General features: G+C 38.5%; 1 protein-coding gene across 4 annotated transcripts in view; it reads right to left on the bottom strand.

Moving 5' to 3' along the window:
- Positions 1-19,774, bottom strand: part of PATJ (PATJ crumbs cell polarity complex component) — a 157,772-nt gene that overhangs the window by 127,810 nt on the left and 10,188 nt on the right. For all 4 annotated transcript variants that reach the window (XM_063343079.1, XM_063343083.1, XM_063343080.1 and 1 more), the window contains 8 exons: positions 18,353-18,551; positions 16,598-16,726; positions 14,605-14,817; positions 10,817-10,919; positions 9,019-9,107; positions 7,635-7,773; positions 7,241-7,375; positions 683-759 (listed from right to left, as the gene is read on the bottom strand). In XM_063343079.1, the coding sequence (XP_063199149.1) occupies positions 683-759; positions 7,241-7,375; positions 7,635-7,773; positions 9,019-9,107; positions 10,817-10,919; positions 14,605-14,817; positions 16,598-16,726; positions 18,353-18,551 (1,084 nt within the window). The remainder of the gene's footprint in view (positions 1-682; positions 760-7,240; positions 7,376-7,634; positions 7,774-9,018; positions 9,108-10,816; positions 10,920-14,604; positions 14,818-16,597; positions 16,727-18,352; positions 18,552-19,774) is intronic.

Consider the following 19,774-nt stretch of genomic DNA (forward strand, 5'->3'; position numbering starts at 1 on the left):
TTTTTTAAGTCTTCGGGAAAAAGACTGGCTGGAGTCTTTTATCTGTACTCGCTGGCTAACACAGCACTGAAAAGCAGTAGTGAATTACAATTTCAGTCAACTCCTTATGCAGATTCATCAAAACAATCTTTTGCTTGGCAATTATTTACTATGAAGTGAAGAAATATCTAATAGACACTGGCACCACAAAGTTACACTACCGTGAATTACTTCCTATTTTCCCAGCACGTTTGAAAATCATTCTTTCATTCTTCTAATAAAACTGTAAGATTCTTCGTGAAACACAGGAGCTCCATCCTGAGCCTTTTTTTCCCAGTGCACAATAAAACAAATAGATCATAAATGAAATCATAAAAATGCCACATATTTTAAGTGGCTGCTATGATGCAGATTTAAAAGAACAGTTGATTTTCTTAAATCGCTGTTTCTGTCTAGTATCTGTATAACAACAGTACCTATATAAACAGAATGAAAAAAAACAAAAACCCACAAACCAAAAACCTGAACAACTCATTATAACACTTCTATATTTCAGCCTTGATGATAAGGGAATCAAAATTTGATGTTACTGATCTCTTCCAAACACTAAACCGTTGAATAAACAGCCTGTAATGCGAAGCACACAGATCTGTAATTTAAAGAAATGACATACATGAATGTAGTTTATTGAAAGATAACATACCATAACTTCGTATTCAGGTCCCAGCAGGTTTTCCCACTTGGATTTCAACTCATGTGCTGGAGGGAGTGGGAGTTTTCCTAAATATGAAAGTGAATATTAGATTTACAAGCATATTGTACATTCAGAAGTACAGTTACTCCTAAATACTTCAATATAAATTCAGTGTAAATAAAAGATTAGAGGGAATAATCTGAAAAAGGGAAGTGCATTAAGCTGAGTCTATCAAACAGTGCAAATCGAAAATGTCTTTCTTAGGAAAACAATGCAAAATGTCAGCTACTGCTAACATGTGATTTATTCAATTGAGAAGCAGAAGAGGTGATGCTTGAATTGATGAGATGTGAGTCCTGTACCATATAGTACTGTAAATAAATCATTCATCCAGGCTGCAAAACAAATTTCACACGACTTCATAATTTGTTGCTATAAAAATGCTTGCCACTCCAGGGAAGCATCATCTCCCACCAAAATGAACCCCCTTAAGAAGTAAAACACCTGACAAGATATTGCTGTTATCGAGGGGCTGCATCAGCACAACGCAGTCCCAGGCTTTATTTATATATTTGGCAGGTATAAAGGCTTGTCTAGTTTAATTAGGCCAGTAAGTAACATGAGCTTTAATATAAGCTCCAGTTCTAAACCAGTCTTCCGTGGGAACTTGGCTATCTTGACATTTATATCTTTTCAGCTTTCTTACTTATGCAACCAAGGCAGTATTACATTCATGTAAGACAATTTGACAGAGCTAGACAGCATAAAATGACTGGCTGCCCTGCATTTGACCTCATCCAGAAGCTCAGCGCACATATAAAGTTCCAAACCGAAGCAATGTTTAACTGGTAAGAATCAAGCTCTAAAGCAAATTCCATCTAGCAGCTACAGCAGCAGCAACTGGGCTCTGAATTACCGAAAACTGTTTTTTTTCCCCCTGAACGACTGTAATAGTTTGTCAGATGTCTAGACAAGGCACAGACCACTTAGTATTGCTGATGTGTCGTACTTAAATTTAGGATGTAAATCACAACCTCACATTTTGCACACAAAGTAGTGAGTAAAATACCACAAGGGGGGAATTCTGAAGACACCAAGAGAAGCTCGGAGCCTACCTACTAGCAAAAGCCAACACGAATGGGATGCCAGGCGGCCTCTGCTTTCAACACCTCTCTAGGCTGCAAAGATAAAACACGAGCTCTGCAATACAACCCTCATTACATCATTTTATAACTTTGAAGTTTTCAGCTCATTAAAAACAAAGATTTAAGTTAACTTATACAACAACATAACCCATCACTGTGTCTCTTCCGCTCACTTTCCGTCACGTCAGATAGGCAAATTCTGTCTGATCTTTATTGAGAAACCCCACTCCTCAGAGCCCAACAACTGAGCTTTCACTTGGAAATATCCAGAGCTTCTTTAACCTATAGGCTCAAGGAGATACAGATATTCAAGGATTCCAGGAATTCAGATAACTATTTTCTGCCACCCAAAAGAAATCCCACCAAGAAAAAAAATTTGGCTTTGTAAATACAGCCGACAGTTCTCTCTTAAATAATTATCTCCTTAAATAAAAAAAGGGAAAACAAATTGTCCTGAAATTCTCAGCTGTGAGTTAAGGGGTTTTTCCTCCATTGAAATGTAATTGAAGTTTCCAAGAAGTTGTCTTCGTGTTATCAAGCACAGGCTGATCACTATCTTTACCTCCCAGCTGTAGCAAAACCAGAACACCAGTGCGTTTTTCTGCCCCTTCTATTTGCAGAAATACATAGGGACAGAAATTCTTTAGTCTCTTTTTCTGCTAGTACAAAGTTAAGGCATGAACACACAGGACCTAAGCACCTGCAATCCCCTGTGCAGCCAAATATAGATTTTTAAGGCTCACCAGGAGTAATGAATCTTAGGGTCAGGCTCAACGTTCAGTTCAGTAACTGTAAGCTGTGTTCAGCTGGCTGAATACAGACTTTTTCGTCACTTCCAAAACACATTACCAAAATCTATGAGTTGTTCAGAGCAAGTGCTGATGCGCGTCTCCATTTGAAGTTTCCCCCCTTCTTTCTTTCAAACACACTTTGAAGGCCTTGCCTGTGACTTCCTCAGAACAGTGGAAACGTTGGTTGGAAGGATTTGGATTAAATATATTCAATTCCAATCCACCCAATTCACTTAAAATGCTCCTTTTTTCCCCAAACAGCTTTTTCCACATGGCAGCTAATAGGAAGTTTCTTTCTAGTCTCTCAGCCAGCTGGATTTCTCATGACCTGACATACGTACCACATCTTCTATAACATGCAAGGCCTCAGAAATGAAAACGCTTGCCAGGGACAGCTCTCATTAGCAACAACTTTTAATATATTTAGTCTGTCCTTCTGTCTGCACTTCCATACAGTTTTTTTTATTTCTATTTAATATATTTAGTCTGTCCTTCTGTCTGCACTTCCATACAGGTTTTTTTTTTTTTATTTCTAGTTAGCAAGCATCAAGAATAAATCCCAAGTGTACTGTAAAAATAATCTTTCCTGGTCAAAATTGCCAGCATCTTCAAAATTGGGATCTTCTTGCAATTTCCTCCTGGTTTCACAAACGTACTATACAAGGCCGTGCACTGCGGTCTACTGCACTTCATTAATGCACTACCTTTATCTGCTCTGCTGCTGGATATTTTTCCCCAGCCATTTTTAAGCGCCATCATCACATCTTTGGGTTTGGAGTACTGCTGCAAGGCAAAAGCAAGCCATTCCGCCCAGCCTGCAGCCTTGCAGATGCAGCTGTTAAGTTAATTGCCTCTAGTCTGCTAGCAGAGAGTTTCAGGCCTCCTGCACATTGCATCCTAAACCATGTTGCCTTTGTAACAGAACTGCTTAAGCATGGTTTTGCCTGGCCAGAATTACTTTTTAATGCCTCTCCAGGAAACACAATTTAATACGAATTTCACACAATTGCGCTTAAAGGGAAGTAATACATATTTTATAAAACATACCTTTTACATTAAACTTCTAAAAGCATTTCCAGAGTTTAGTCAGAGCCTTAAATTAGCAGTATTTACTTTAGCACCGTTATAATGAAGTGCCCATCACCATGTCCAAAATAAGCACCTATCTCTGGAATTTAAACTTGGCCATTAAATTCTATTCCAAGGTGAAATCTTATACATCGTATTTCAGTCCGAGTAAAATTTGCAACTAAGTATTTCAAGTTTTGAACAGAGATACTCACATACATTTTATAGTTGCACAGAGCTTTTGCAGAACCTTGTAACTTAAAGTGGTTTTTCACTACATCAAGCAATGATACTTGCTTACCATTGCATTAAATGTTCCTGATTCATTACTCAGTTTGGAAGTCATGCCCGCAGCATTATCCTGCCCGCCCAAGGAGGACCAGCACTGCTAGATGGTATCAAGGGCAGTATCCAACTGCAAACAGTATCTTCAGCGTTTAAATTTTGGTATCCCAAGACACACTGCACATACAAACACATTAGCCTGTATTCTCCAGGGTAAGGGGACCTTGGATACATAAGAGAATAGAAAGATGTCCTAGTACGCTTGCTACGCGATGCACAGGGGAACGCAGTGCAGATACACCACGCTGCCCCTGGAAGGAATCAGCACGGGTCCAACCGGCAGCTGTGAATTCCAGGAAATGAAGTAGTTGCCAGACCCAGGTGCATCTGCATCACACCCCGCAGAGCTCCAAGGAAGGGGATCACAAGATTTGCACCATGCTAGAATTGAAGGGGAGACACTCATACACATACAAATTGATTACAAACTCCTTTTGAAACTAAGGGCTTTGGAGTATTTATGGAGAGGCAGTGGATCCACATCAAAGCAGTTTGGGTCTGCTATGAAGAGGGCTCAAAAATAGAGTTTGATCCAAGCTGATTATCAGCAGAACAGGAATCAGCTAAGGCATATCTAGATAACACACCTTGAGCCTAACAGAGTTTGTTAACTGCAAGCCAGCTGAAGGCAATTTTAGTTGCCAGCATAAACTGATCCTGGCATTGATATACCGTATTTGCACAGCACGAGGTATTAGGTAACAAATTCCTCAGAAAGTTCTCCTTGCGTCAGGGCAGGCATCTGCAGCCTGTGACACAAGACAACCCAATCACGAGTAGTCAGCACCTGACTACAGAGATATTGTTCGCTTCAGTAGAAAATTATGCATAGAAAGTTCCCCAGTAAAAAAGGACTGGGTACGTGACACAGGACAGCATGTGTTGCTCTTCTCTAGCCTCAGTCATAGCGAGTCTAAGTCCTGCTGGCTCTTCTGCCCCTAAATACATCTTACTGCTAAATCCTTAAGTTATTAATCTGTTGTAACTACAAATCAATATACGCTTTTCCATTCATACAGCTAAAACAATACTTTGATAGCCTCACATCTCAGCTACTCAGCCACCTCTGTTTTGGCTTCCTATTTCTGAGAACACGCAAAAGTCACAACAAAGGATGTCTGGTTACAAGGCTTGGACAAAAAAGTAAACCAGAATGGAACATAGGAACTGCTACATTTGTCTCGTTTCCAGGTTGTCTTTAATACTGACAGATCTTCCATGATCATAGCAAAATTGTTATTCATTGACAGCCATAATTTAGAATCCTCTATTACATCTACATATCTTAGAAACAAGAAGCCATAAGGATAATTTATGCTGACTTTAACACAAGCTGTAGAAATTCACCCAGAAGTTTCTGTAGAAGAGCCCAGAAATCTGTAGGGGAGTTGAAGCACGCCTTCTGGAAAGACGTCCAACCTTGATTCAAAAGTCAGCTAAAAACCAAAGCCTTTGTGATCTGCCCCTATGTCCAATTGCCTTTGTTGTTAAAAACATATGCCTAATTTGAACTCCTGTCCACCTTCCGATTCCAGCTGTCAGGTCTTTACATGCCTGTTAAGCCTTTGCCAAACCAGAGATTCTCACCTGCCTGCATAGGTGTGCAGTCAACAATTTCCAGTTGCACTAGTAAGCTCAGGACAAGCAAGCCAGAAACTGCACGTCTAGAGACTGAGCTCTAGTTTCCAGCAGTGGCATGGGAGGAAGCAGCACTCAACAGTATTAGCACCACAAGGGAAATGAGCTGGGTCTGGGAAGCAGCAGGAAGAAAGAAGTTCATCGGAAGCAAGGAGAAGTTCATTACCAAGTGGGGAATCTCACAGGATTACATGGCAAGTGTCACACAGGTGAGACAGATGTTCATGGAAATGGCACCATTCGTGTGGAAAATGACCTACAAATCGAGACATGTCACAAGACATTATCTCCTGTCCCTGCTGCCGCAGCTACCTCTGGTCCTTCAGGAAGCCCTACACAGTCAGAACTCCTGAGGGAGGATGCTGCAGCTCAGGTCAGAGGTTGCAGGAGGCCAAGTCAAGCAGCTCAGAAGGGGAGTTCTGATGAAGTTACCACAGTGCCAGAAGAGGAAACTGCGACAAATGGGCATCAGACATGATGTACACAAAACCAACAGAATATTTTTTAAAGACTCTGCAGACACAGGAGCCTAAGACCTGTGAGGGCAAGAAGATAGATATGACTGAGGTAACACTGGATCGGGAAGTAAATGTGAGCTCCAAAGAGTTCCATCTCCTGATGCTGTTCACCCAGCAATCTGGTTCAGGGCCCTGGCGGCAGAGGAGGATGAACAAATCTTCTCTGTCAGGAGAAGACTGCAGGCAGGACACCTCAGGTCATCAGAGTAGGACCAGGGCTAGAAAGAGGAACCGGAGAGCTGGAGGCATTAGCTCTACAGAGCTTATGAGATTCGTTCCAGAGTACTGAAAGGGCTACACCTCCATTGTCTATAATCAAAACAAACAAACAAACCCACAACAAAACATGGCAATCAAAGGAGGATCACTAATAACTAGAAAAGGCAAACTTCATGCAAGGAGGACGATCCAGAGAATTATAGGCCAGTCAGTCTCACCTTCGGACCTGGAGAGATGATGAGATACTTCTCAGAATCCACTTCTGAAGTCATAACATAAAAATGATAAGAAGGCAAATCAGGAACAGTTAATATAGATTTGCCCAATAACTGACCACTCCGACTGCTAAAATAGCTATGTGGATGAAGGGTGTAATACACCTCAAATTTACCAAAGCTTTTGACGCTATTTACTTCAGCATTCTCATTTGGAAACTGAGAAAGCATGGGTTTGATGACTGCTAAATACGCTGAAAACTAAATGGACCACTGGGATCAAAGACAGCATTAACCAATGGCTTGACAGCCAGTTATGAGAGAAGGTCAATAGCTACAGGGGCTAATGCTATCCAGAATCTTCATCAGTGACCTCTGTGATGACACAGAATGAACTCTCGGCAAAGCTGTGGACAGTGCTACATTTTGGGGACAAGGAGGGGTGGGAGAGTTGATAAATCCAACAGGGAGAGCTTTACTTCAGGGGGACCTGAATAAAAAGCATTACAGAGCAAAAGCTAAAGATGGAGTAAGCCACGACAGCCCATCAGCATTGAAAACAGATGAAAGACAGTTCCAAAGACTCCAAAGATTCCAAAGAAAAGACACTGTAAGATATCCTATCCACCTGTCTTATGTAGATTCTGCTTCTTCTCATTTCGAAGATTATCTTTCTGCTCTTGGTTTTCCCCATTCTTAGTGGCCACACCAGTTTCAGTCCTTACTGCTCCAGGGGACACAAAGGTTGGAATAGTTGGCTGCACTGCAAAAACAGATGAAAAAAAATAAATCACATGGCGGGGGGGGGCTACACAGGAGTTTTGCACTCAATTTTCCCAAATTCCTCATTTCTGTTTCTTTCCATTCCTCTTTTAAGTATCTCATTTTCTACAGCGTGCCCTTACAAAATAGAGGATCATGTGGTATCTAGACCTAACTGTTAAATTAGGTAACTGTAAATTGAGTGAAAAATAAAATTTGTTTCTGAGAAAGTTGAAAAAGAAAAAAAAAATAGGGATTACATGCATCTGAAGTTCTTTCTGAAGAAACAGTAGAAGAAGGTTTCCTTCTAAGCAAGGTAAGGCATACAGTCTGTCCTGTGTTACGCAACGCCTCTACCACTTCTTGGTTTGTATAATCCTGTATATTAACTCCATCAACCTAAAAAAAGAAAACCATATCATATAATAGTAATCACATTACATTCTCAGGCTGCATGCATATGCACATTATTTTCTGCAGAAATTATAGGGTTATTCACCCACGACAGTAGTATTTGCAAAACAATCTCATTAAATCAGTTACATTTCACTAATTAGATAATATTTTCAAAATGCATTTTAAAAGGAAACGTAACAGTAATTTCTTCTGTCTTCATGGGGCAACCACAAAACAGAATTTACCAATCTAAGTACGCACTGATTTCCCCCTACAATTTTTTTGCTTACAAAAACCAGCTTGAGGAGTGTTGTGGATGAAGCTTCCCAGCAAGAGTAGTCAGCCTAGAACTCTGTTCAGTTCATTATCGCTGTTAGTTTTCTCACAGATTTCTAACATGCCCCACACATGCCTATACACATAACTGTTCATATAATCCATTCTGAACAGCCCAATTCTTACATTAATTCAGATGTTTTAATTTACACCCAAAATACTCTGTTCACCTCACTGTCAGATCATGCATCAATAGGGGCTTCTCCTGCAAAGCTGCAGATAAAAGCATAAGGTTGTATTAATTTTCACTCTCACAAAGGAGAAGCTGACTTTGGAAGGTCTGGCACTGCACACATTTTAAAAGTAATTTAAAATCATATCTCTGTAAATATTATCTCTTAAAACAAAAAGACTGTGTAATTCATTCCTGCTTGTACTGTGAATACAAAATTGGCTATTATTCAAATCACTGTTATTCAATGGGTTTTAATTTTTCTACACATAAAGCTTGGGTTTTTAAACCTAAATTGTGACTATTAACATTTTGATTGTATCCACACTATGCTACATAGTCATTAAGGATCATAAACAGTGTGCCACATCTTGCAAAATCTTAACCATCCTCAAATTCCATTCAATCCAAATAGAAGCTAATGTTGCTCAACTTTACTTCAGGCCAAAAGCCAAGACTCTCCACTCTGAAACATTTTAATCCAAATGCTTGCCTCTTTGATAGTTAACTACTATTTACGACTACTTTGAATATAAAATAATATTTTAACCACAGCAAGCCAAAGCTCATTTCTGCTACAAATCTACCTAAACAAATATGAACTACCAAATTATTTCCTCTGCAAAGCAGAGAAGGTTTAATTAATTTGAGAAAGTCTTTACTACGTTGTTCTTTTACCACCAAGATGTGTAATGAAGTATTAGTTCTACAACAATATATAAGCAGACAATTTTACTTACAGCAACAATTTTGTCATGAACGTGAATTTGGCCATTGTGGTCAGCAGCACTACCAGGTATTATATTTTTCACGAAAATCCCTGAAGGTTCTGTTGACAGGGAGAGGGGGGGGGAACAGAAACAAGTCACTACATTAACCTAATTTGTTTCTTTTCCTATTAAGATTTTTAATTACGGCCTTTTTCACACACTTCTGTCCACAAAGTTATGATTCTGTAAACCACCAACGTCTGCATGTTACCACTCACGCAGCTTGACACAGAACAACTGAGGATCTCCGATGGAAAAAACAGCACCAACACAACCACCTGTACACTGACCTCAACATTTTTTCCTTAAAACGGCCCAGAAAAGGCCACCTCCTCCATGGATTCATCCTTGTGCTTACCCAGGCTTTAAACCACAATCACTTAAATCCATGCTGCATTTGATTTCAATAGGACTACCTAAGCTAAAAGTAAAGTATGTGCTTAAGTACTTTGATCAGGACTTCAATCATCTTACAGCTGAAGAATTTAGTACTTTAAATCTTAATCAAAAAGGATTTTTCTTAAAAAAAAAAAAAAAAGAGAAACATGGAAATTAGAAAAGCTGTCCTTTGTCACGTTTGATGTTTGACTATTAATTCTAACTTCTAATTAGAACAAGGAAATTAAAACAAAACCAAAAAAGACAGTAAAAAAACCCAATCACCAGTTGAAACAGTAACCCTTTCTTTACACAAACTCCCGCAAAATATGAGATGCTGATCTTTAATTCTAGTGAATCCTGACACTTCATCCATCCTTTTCTGAACACTAACCTTCTTCAGACACCTGCTCAACATGGTTTGTCCATGCTCACCAAAACCCTTCTACCTTTTCCCATTTCCTGGCAAGCGCTCCTGGGATTCCCGGCCAGCAACATCTCCGGGATCTCCTGGGAACCCCAGCTGCACCACATTCCCAGAATACTTTATTGAGTCCCACAAGGAAGGGGAGGGCATAAAAAGCACCACCCCTTTTGCGTAAAACCAGATATTCAGTTGAGTCAATTTTAAAGATATAATTTGTGGAACCAATATTTGAAAGATGAGTTAAAAGCTCTAATTTAAAAAGGATTTAGAAAAAAAAACCCACAACCTAATTCCATGTCCCTATATCCTAGCACAGGTATTTTAATCTGTTCCCAGAGCTTAGACACGGAAACAGCCATCTGCCAAAGACAAGTACATCATCTTGTGAAGGCGGCATACGCATCACACACAGCTACGATTCTCTGCATCTCCTGCTTGGCAGAGAGATGGACTAGTTAATCTGACTGATTGTTTCCACTCTAACTCCTACAATTCATTAGACAAACGAAAACTTGCGCGTTACGCTATTTTGTACATACTGGAGATGCCATTCAAAAGTTAATGCCAAATGGGAACATCCGATACTCTGTTTTTAAAATTCTTCTTAAAACGCACTATCCGAATTGTGCTATACATCACAGGGGCAAAATGAGGAACAGTGCGGACAGGAACCTGTGTTAGAGTCTGTACGTGCAGGAACAGTCTGTTACAGTTTAATGTCTTGCACAGTAACAGAAGCACGTAAAATTCACAGTCCAGCAGTCACATGGGAATTATTTTTGTAAACTAATTACAACTCTTTAAAAAAATTTGAGGCCGAATTCCACTTTGCAGCAAGTTCTCCAAGTATCTTCTTCATAAATTCCGTAAGATTCAAACAAGCACTATCCACTTTCCCCACAGTAAATAAAGGGTATTTGAGAAGCCTCTGTCCTAGTCTTTACTAAATCCTGTAGAACTCACCTACATCACATGTGCCAGCATATCCAATAATTGTTATCCCCAGGCTCTGTCCATTCTTTTTTATAAGCTCAACATCATAGGTCTCAAAAAGGTTGGTATCATCCTATAAATAGAGCACAAGACAGTAAAAAAAAAAATCTCTTAATTTCCCAGTACCGTTACAATGTTGCAGGTTAATTAAGATCTTGAGAAGTAAGCAGTGATTTTGATTTTCCTATTTTAGGAGTGATCATATTTGCAAGAGATATACGCAAGATCTGCTGAAAATAAGGGGTCATTCAAAGTCACTAGTTACTTTTTAAATTCTTTCCTAATACTTTTTCCACATACCTGTTTTATGGAAAACAAAGGCTTTCGTTATACTGCTCCAGGGCCATTTCCCTTTGGATTCCACTGCCACTTGGTAACAACAAACTTCCCAGTCAATCCCACAAAACAACAGAAACCCTGAATACCCTCAGAATTTCTTCTCTCCCTTTCACATGTTAGTCCTGATAAACAATGGAATGAATCCACTTGCCTGAGCTCTTTCTACTGGACAGTTAAGAAGCAAAAAACCCTGGTATAAATACACAGTGTTATCACATCACACATTTCTGTCAGAAAAAGTGATGCTTATCTCTCCTTGTTATCACCTACTAAGGAAGTGAGGGGCAGCAGGAAGGGGATCTCAAAACAAACCGGTTTGATGCCCTGAAATGAAAGAAGCCATGTGTATCCATGGTAGGCACATCTCTGCTACAGAAGCAGTTGCCTACTTAAATGCAAATACAAGAGACTAGGTAGGTGTTTAAGCTTATTGTTTGGTTTTATGCTAGATCCCAAACCACAAAACCATTCCAATAGTCACTCTTACACACATCATCTTAACGACTTTGATTTGATCCTGGTCAGATTTGAACGCCACCAAACAGCAAAGAGCACTGGAAGCCTCCAAGTTGTCTAAGGCAATGGGACGCAAAGACGACTCATTAGTTCGCATTCAATGAAAATTATTTTTAAGACCTGAAGGGGAAGGGAAGGTATTCATTTGGAAATGTTTTATTGTTGAACTGATAAGATGACTTCCCATAACAAACAATACTTGAAAAGAGAAACACATAACATGATCTGTCCTTAATATAATCTGACCTTACACTGGAGGAGTCTACGGAAAAAAGTGCCCACAAAGCTGGCCTCAGTATGCCTGTCCAGCTCTACCCTGAGAAGTAAAAATCAAAACTGCAAGACAGAGTTCAAGCAGGACACACTAAAGACACTGATGATACCAAAGAGAAAAACAATCAAGCACATAGACCTGGGATTGCAAGGGATAAACTCAAATACATACAGTTGTTTGTTTTCGGTAATCTGATACAGTCCAATGAGATCAAAAAGATGATGACGATGAGAGTAAGGTCTGTTAAAGTGATGAAATCGAGAGGGATTGTGTCACTGCCAGCAGCAAAAAATGGACCGGGAAATTGGAAAACATGTCTTAAGAGAGTGAACAAAAGAGAAGTTTAATCAAATGCTTGCCAAATATCAGCTTTGGAAGGACCTATATTAAAAGCAGGACAAAGTTATGGCCGTACCTATTTCACTTTTCACTGAAAGAGAAATCGATGGCCAGCTATCTCCTTTCTTATCACACACACGTCCCTCCACTACCCAACTCATTAAGCTCATTAAATGCTTTCCAACTCTCTTGCTCCATAAGACGCTGATGGAGATGAAGATAAGTTTTGATGCTCTGTCACTTACCTTTAGAAGAGGGAACCGAAACAGTAAACATGCCTATAGCAACATCTGAAATGGAGCTGCAGCCTTGGGAGTCCTGATATTTTGACAATCAAAAGCCCTTCACAGCCAGTGCTCTGCTGCTACAGAAATTTTCTCTAAGTAGTGTTACTGGTAGAATGCGAAACATTAGAAGTGGAGTCTGGAAGAATCAAAGTACAGTGTCCTAAATACAGTCAGCACAGGGAGGCTGCTGATATTGCTGTCAGTATCTTGGAGAGTACAGATAATACGACTGTTTTCTTATGCCCATGCACAGACTTAAGTAGTTTCAGTTGTTGTCTACTGCAGCAAATTTAAAGGAAATAAAATATTAATATAAAACTGAAAAAAACTAACCATATATTAAAAACGCCCTTCTGCTGGTTTGCAAAAAGGAAAAGGAAAATATTTTCTATTCCGAAGCTCACAGCTGGTGAAAGTACTCAGAAACCAGAGAGAAATTAGATTATAGAAAAAGGTTCTGTTGTAAATCAGAACACAAACTGAAAGGTGGACCATTAAAATCATCATTAAATTAATAAATACATTCAGATTAGCCACTATTCTTGACTTCAGCAAATCTCTCAACACCAGAAAAAGGAGTTTCTTCAAATCTAAATATGAAGGCACTCTTTAGTTCAGAAAACAATAGATACATTCAGAAAGAAGAAGATTATATTGTAATGGAGTTTTTTTCCCCACTCTGTAAATTACATAGCAGGAATAAGGAGGACACTGAAAAGACATCCAGAAGGAATAACATTTTAGAAAAGCTGCAGTATCTACAAAGCTTGGGATCGATTAGTGACAAACAGGCCCACCTTTGAGGCAGGGAAGAGAGAAAAATAGCACTTTGTAGAGGAAACAAAACCAGGACCATGTTATTTTTTTCTAATATGGGCCTTTGAAAATATGATACAGCCAGAAAAGAAGTGCTTCATAATGATGCTGATTCTCTAGGAAAGCCTTTTTTCAGAGTATTAGACAAGCCCACTTTTAAGACTCCAACCTTACGTATACAGATTACCCCCTCCCACCTCTCTGCCACTCAGGTTTCCTGCTACACCAATCCCTCTTCTGAGAAATGGGGCTTGAGAAGGACCCAAAAGACTTTACCGACAGCCTCAGCCACCAGAGTCTTCCAGAGCGACGCAAGACACAAAGCTAATGGGTGCCTTTGCAATGACGATGCCCAGTAAGTGAGAAGGTGAGTTTGTAACCATATGACTGCTAGTTTGACCTTTAAAAAATGATGCTTCAAAAAAAAAAAAAAATAGCTCTCTTCACTTGTATTCAACAAACTAGACACGAAAGAAAAGGCTACTCAGATTCTACACCTAAATCTAAGCAGCACAGTAGTAGCAGATGGTACACAAGCACAGCTTTGTTTATGTTTCGAGACCTACTGTACACTTAGTGTAGCATTTGTTGATTTTAATTACTCAAAACTGAAAAGAATGACTTCAAAAACAAGAGACTTTGATATGACCATGATAAGATTTGCTAAAACAAGTTTCAAAATTTTTAGATATATTTCCTATCACAGACAGTAGCGTAGACTATGAAAACATTACACTTATGTTTCATAAAAAGAAGATTGTGCTGAATAATTCTGGTGTGGCCATGGCGCTCTGGATTTCAGACTAGGGAAATTCACAGTCAAGTTTTAAATCCACTTACAAATGATTGATTAGCAAAAATATAATGAGCTAAGGAGGAGAACTAAAAGTATCATTTATCGATAACACTTATGGTCTTGGTAATGAAATTACTCACTCTGAAGTAAATTCTGTAAAGCTGGTCATTCCGATCCTGAGATTATAGGTATTAATAACACACAGGAAAGAGGGAAAAATTCTAGAAGGCAGAACTTTAATAATGACTACTTAAATACACGCATATGATATCTGGAAACTCAGAAGAGGAAAAGCACTTTAGGTCTCAAGAACACTCTGTTCTCCTCCTCCTTTCTGATCACAAGCCACAAGCACACTTAAAAATGTCATAAGTAAACACCAGATACTTACATTTCCATTTTGAAAGGAAGGTAATGTACTGACTGGCCAGCTCACGGGAGCTGGTGGAGCCTCCATAATGTCAAACTTTGGGTCTCTTGCAACGATCATCCTAACGGAATTTCCACAGTTTCTCAGCACTTGTGCGACTTGTTCACTGGTCATTCCTTGCACATTGGTCCCTCCAATCTGTAAGATGTGATCTCCTGTCCGGAGCCTCCCATCCTTCAAACATAAATAAAATTGCAAAAAACGTTTCCAGTCTATACATAAAATTTCTTTTTCATTACAAAATTGAAACTGTGTACAGGCATCTTCGTGGCCATGAGAGCCAATGCAAGAAAATACGGTGAAATTGACCACCATGGCAACATACTAAATAATTCAAGGATGCATTTGCACAATCACACACTGTTTTTTCCACAGTAATTAACAGTGGTAAACCAACCTTTCCAAATCTGAGAAATATACACAAACTGAATAGCAACATTACTAAGAAAAAGTTTACTGTTCTCATTTAGGAGAACACAGACAGCAACAAAGTTTTATATTCTCACAGGTTGTTATGTATTGCTGTTTCATAGAATACTCCTCATCAGACAGGGGTTAGAATAAAAAGCACAGCATCTTGATTTAGGACCCTTTAGAGTTTTTCCTAATACTTCTATATTGCCTGGCAATTCTTTTCTCGTATGACTAGCTCCAACTGAAGCGACTAAATCCACTGAAGGTAACAAGACTCCACACAAAACATTTTTTACATGATAATTACGATTCATGACCTACATCATCATTTCTATTGTAAGCAAGCATTTATAGGACCAAATCCTCAGCTGGTATTGATCAGCTCAGCTCTACCACCTCAGGTGCATTGATTCATACAGCAATCATAGCGGAGTTATTCCCAGAACTAACTCAAAATCATCTACAAACTCATCCAATTTTAACATGTATATGTGCTCATTATTTCACGTGTTCTTAACGATGTCTCATTCAGCTGAGAATGATGTGGCGAGTTCTTAACTTACATACTTCATTTGTAGCCAAAACACTCTATTCCTTACAGCAAAACAGGTGTTACACAATAATTAAAAAATGCTCATTTGTACATGACAGGTTCAGAGGGAGGCAGTCAAGCAGAAGCCAACATTTTCCAGTAAAGCTCTGAAACTCCAGTTTTCTTTTCCATCCTATACTAGAGGAAGTACCTTAGACTCTCTCTTTTGTATGTTACTGGATCTTATCTGCGTGTGTTCCAGACCTCAAATACTGTAACTTGTCATGATCAAATTCACATTAAAAATCCAAATCTGTTTCGCTGTTGCACGTGTTCTACTCCTGAAATGTAGCAACACTTAGCACCGAGTCTTTAAAGATTAGCAATCAAAGGTTGCAAACTGTGTCTGTGAACTTTAAAAAATACCAGTAACTTTGAAAGGCTTTGCATCAATCCTAAAGTGTCTCCTTGAACTGGTCAGACCACAAGGCAGGGACCAAAACCCCTTTAGAATGAAACCCACTAAAAATAGGACATTTTCAATCTACAAACTGAATCTTGCAATGTCATCGTTTCAATAGGGCAGGTTCTCTTGCCTGAGAATGCATGTAGAGAGTTCGTCCCTATAGATGTTGCCAAATGCGCCAAATTCTACCGAGGATGTGCAAATCCATTAAGAGTATTTGTCCTCCCCCAGACTTTTGAAAGGCATAAAATATCAAAAGTAATGAAAATATTCGAAGGTTAGACAACTTTTCAGAATTTCTGCATGTTCAACAATGTTATAAAAGTCAAAGCATGTCTGAGAAACAACTTAATTCATATCAGGTGCTGACTTTTTCCTCAATCATACCTTCAACATATTTATTTATAAAGTGTATGTTGGCATTCAGACTTTGATGCTATCAGCTTCCTTTTGTTTAAGTGTATTAGTTTATTTTAAGATTGTCAAAACCAGTTAATTATACTTTACAATCAAACAAGAAATGACATAATATAACAAATTACCCGATCTGCTAATCCCCCAGGAACAATTGTTCTTACAACTACTCCACTCGACTTTCCTCCTACAATTCCAAAGCCTAATCCTGAACCATCGTTAATCAGCTCAACGTCTTCAATGTGGCCCCAGTGAATCTGCAATTAATAAAAACAGAAGATTTCAATTTCGCTTGATCTTTAATGTTTCTCACTTTCACATGTTCCAGGAACGACGAGAACTAATCAGAGCAATTTTCTCTCTCTACCCCACAATACTGGGGATCTGTTGGATTTTGTTCAGTCAGCTTCATTTCCTTATAAATACGCAGCGGGATTTCTCATCTGTTTTTAAACATACATTTTGTCCTTCGCTTTCAGGATAACAGGATACTAGGAAAAAGCTTGACTAAGAAAAAGCAATTTTAAGATTTTCTTGCCAAAATGAAAACTATCCTTTTAGGTTTTCATAAATCAAGAATACTGCAAACAACAGAGAAAAACAGAGGCGAGGAGCTTGCACTGGCCTAGTTTTCACTTAGCGTTGCCCAAATGCTTATTTCTGTTATTTCACTTACACACTTTAAACACCACCAGTACACGCTGAATTAATAGCGCAGTACAATATTCTGCCATACTGAATTGGAAGCATGTTTCTAAGCTACGTTGTACCATGACCTTATGTTCTACAAGACAATCTGAAAATAACAAAGCTGTTAAGCAACTCAAACCCAGCCAATGTTTCTGTCAGATTAATATCTCACAGAAACCAAAATGGAGTAAAGTAGGCAGATTTAAGTCTTCTGTGAATAAAGGATTTATTAGCATATTGAAAATCTTTGCCAAAGCCAGTTAAATATCATAAAAGAAGTTAAAGACCCCCTGTAGAGACATATATTTGTATTTTATTTTGTTAGTCTGTTCAGTGCAGATCTTTCAATGAAAAAGCAGTTAAAGTTTAATTCTTTAAAATTTTCAGTGCAATAAACAATATTGATTATCCACTAAAACCTTCAGAATTCACTAGCTCTGTAATAATCATGAGGGAAATAATTACTGACAATAAGGAAAAGCACTGCTCTTAACCAGATTTTCATCAAAACCTACTAGCATAATAAATTAAGATTCCAATACTGAAAACTCTGGATTTAGGTGTGCAGTTCGACCAAATTCAGTGAAGCCACCTGCACCATATGGTTTGAACACAGATGGAAGTTCAGCCCTAGCTCATTACATGTCCCAGTGACAATCTCTGCTTGTTCAAGACAACATAAGAGTTCACAATCAATGAAATTTGCAGATTAAAAAAAAAAAAAGCCCTGATAAATAAACAAAGACAAGGCTTTTTGTTTTGAGCAGGTTAAGTTTAAACTGGTTGGGATACTTCAAGCAGTGCTCACGATAGGTTATGTTTACGCTCTTTTAAGATGTAATCAGAGCATCTTTAATTGCTGAGCACAAGTAGGTTTCAGCTGGATATACTCGTAAAATGCTTTACCCAGCCTATGCTGAACAGACCCTGCTGCTAAGAATATGTTGATCTACTAAAGCTTCTGCTACCCCATAAAAACCCAGGATCTATTTTATAACAACTTCATGCAGCTTTGCAATCGGAGCCTTACACTTATTGCATGATCAGTCTAAATGAAATGTCATCACATATAAAATCTGATTAAAGAAAAAAATCCCTATACGTAAAGCTTGCTAACCCAAACACTTACAACCACAGAAAAACATCCAGCATTAGTTCAAAAATCTGATTTTGACAGTATTACAACAACTCACGGTCTCAGGTGGATTTATATCACTTAAGAAGACAGCCGAAGTTCTGCTGTTTCCTTGAACTGGCTCCCTAGCAACAACCAGATGTAGGGATCCTGTGGATTGCTGGAGGAGGGCAATAGCGTGCTGATGGGAAATGTTCTGATCCAATGGGGTGCAATTAATGGCCAGTATGTGGTCATTTTCCTTTAGTCTTTGATCCCTTAACAAAACATTAAAAGAAAGTTTAAAATGCAGCATAGTGATTCCACAACAGGCTTGTGTAATTTAAATGTGAACATGCAAAATACACAGTTACGCAAGGTTAAAAATTTATATATTAAAAATACTCTTCTTATTAGACTGTCTTCACCAACACACAAACTACATGCAATCCACACTGTACTGAACTGCCCAGCCATATTTTGTTCCAACTTTATCATGGCCAAGAAATTTGCTCAATTTTTTCCTTTGCTTTTATTCAAAATTCAATGACATTCTCTCACTCTTTCTTGATATTGAATTACAGGGCAGAAAAAAAATTTTTTTGCAGTTATACAATGAACTAGGAACTATTCTTCATTATGTTTAGCACTACATGATACTATCTCTAAGTACCCACAACTCAGGCTAGAATATTGGTTTGTATCATTATTTAATTTAAGGACTGATGGGCTGCATATTTATATTTTACTCAAAATTTACAGTATCAAACTTTCTTTGAGCAATATGCGGTTCAACTTATACCTTAAGATAATATAAATTTCACAGTTAATTCACCCTAGCAATGAATTTAGATCTGTGACAAGAGAGAAACCATCACTCATCTCCTTTGTTAAATATTCATTCTGAGCACGAGACCAAACTGTTACATAGACAGACACTGCCTTCAAAGCTCTGTAGGAATCCAAAAAAAGTCTCCAGGAGATCTCGCCTCAGAAGCAAAATGGGAAGCATGCTGGGGAAATTTATAAACTCCAAAACAATATAACTGCACATCTTAACTAACGCATTTTAAACTTCCTTTTTATCATGCAATGTTTAAGATGTTTCCCAGAAATCACTTTCTTCGAGCACTAACCATATTTTAGATTCTCTCATCAAAGAAAGTGAGCAGCAGGTCATCAAATCCTAAAGTGAGATATTCACCCTCCTTTGACATCCGGATCCGTCCATCTGTCTCCACTTTGAAAGAGCCTAATATGCTTTTCTTTAAGTGTTCTCTGGTGTGTTCTCTGTGGGCCCATAGCCATTATCATTCCAACCTCTCCCCACTCTTTTTGTCATCCTGTGTTGGCACTTCCTGACATGTGTTATTTAAAAAGTGACACCAATGACTTGAAATCTAGACACATTTTCTTGAAACATAATTCCAAGCACTGCATTTGTCTCATGCCAACATTTGTGGTTTTATAATCACATTTTATTTTTAAAAGATTGCTCTGT

This window comes from Chroicocephalus ridibundus, chromosome 8 (genome assembly GCF_963924245.1).
Source record: "Chroicocephalus ridibundus chromosome 8, bChrRid1.1, whole genome shotgun sequence".
Taxonomy (NCBI): domain Eukaryota; kingdom Metazoa; phylum Chordata; class Aves; order Charadriiformes; family Laridae; genus Chroicocephalus; species Chroicocephalus ridibundus.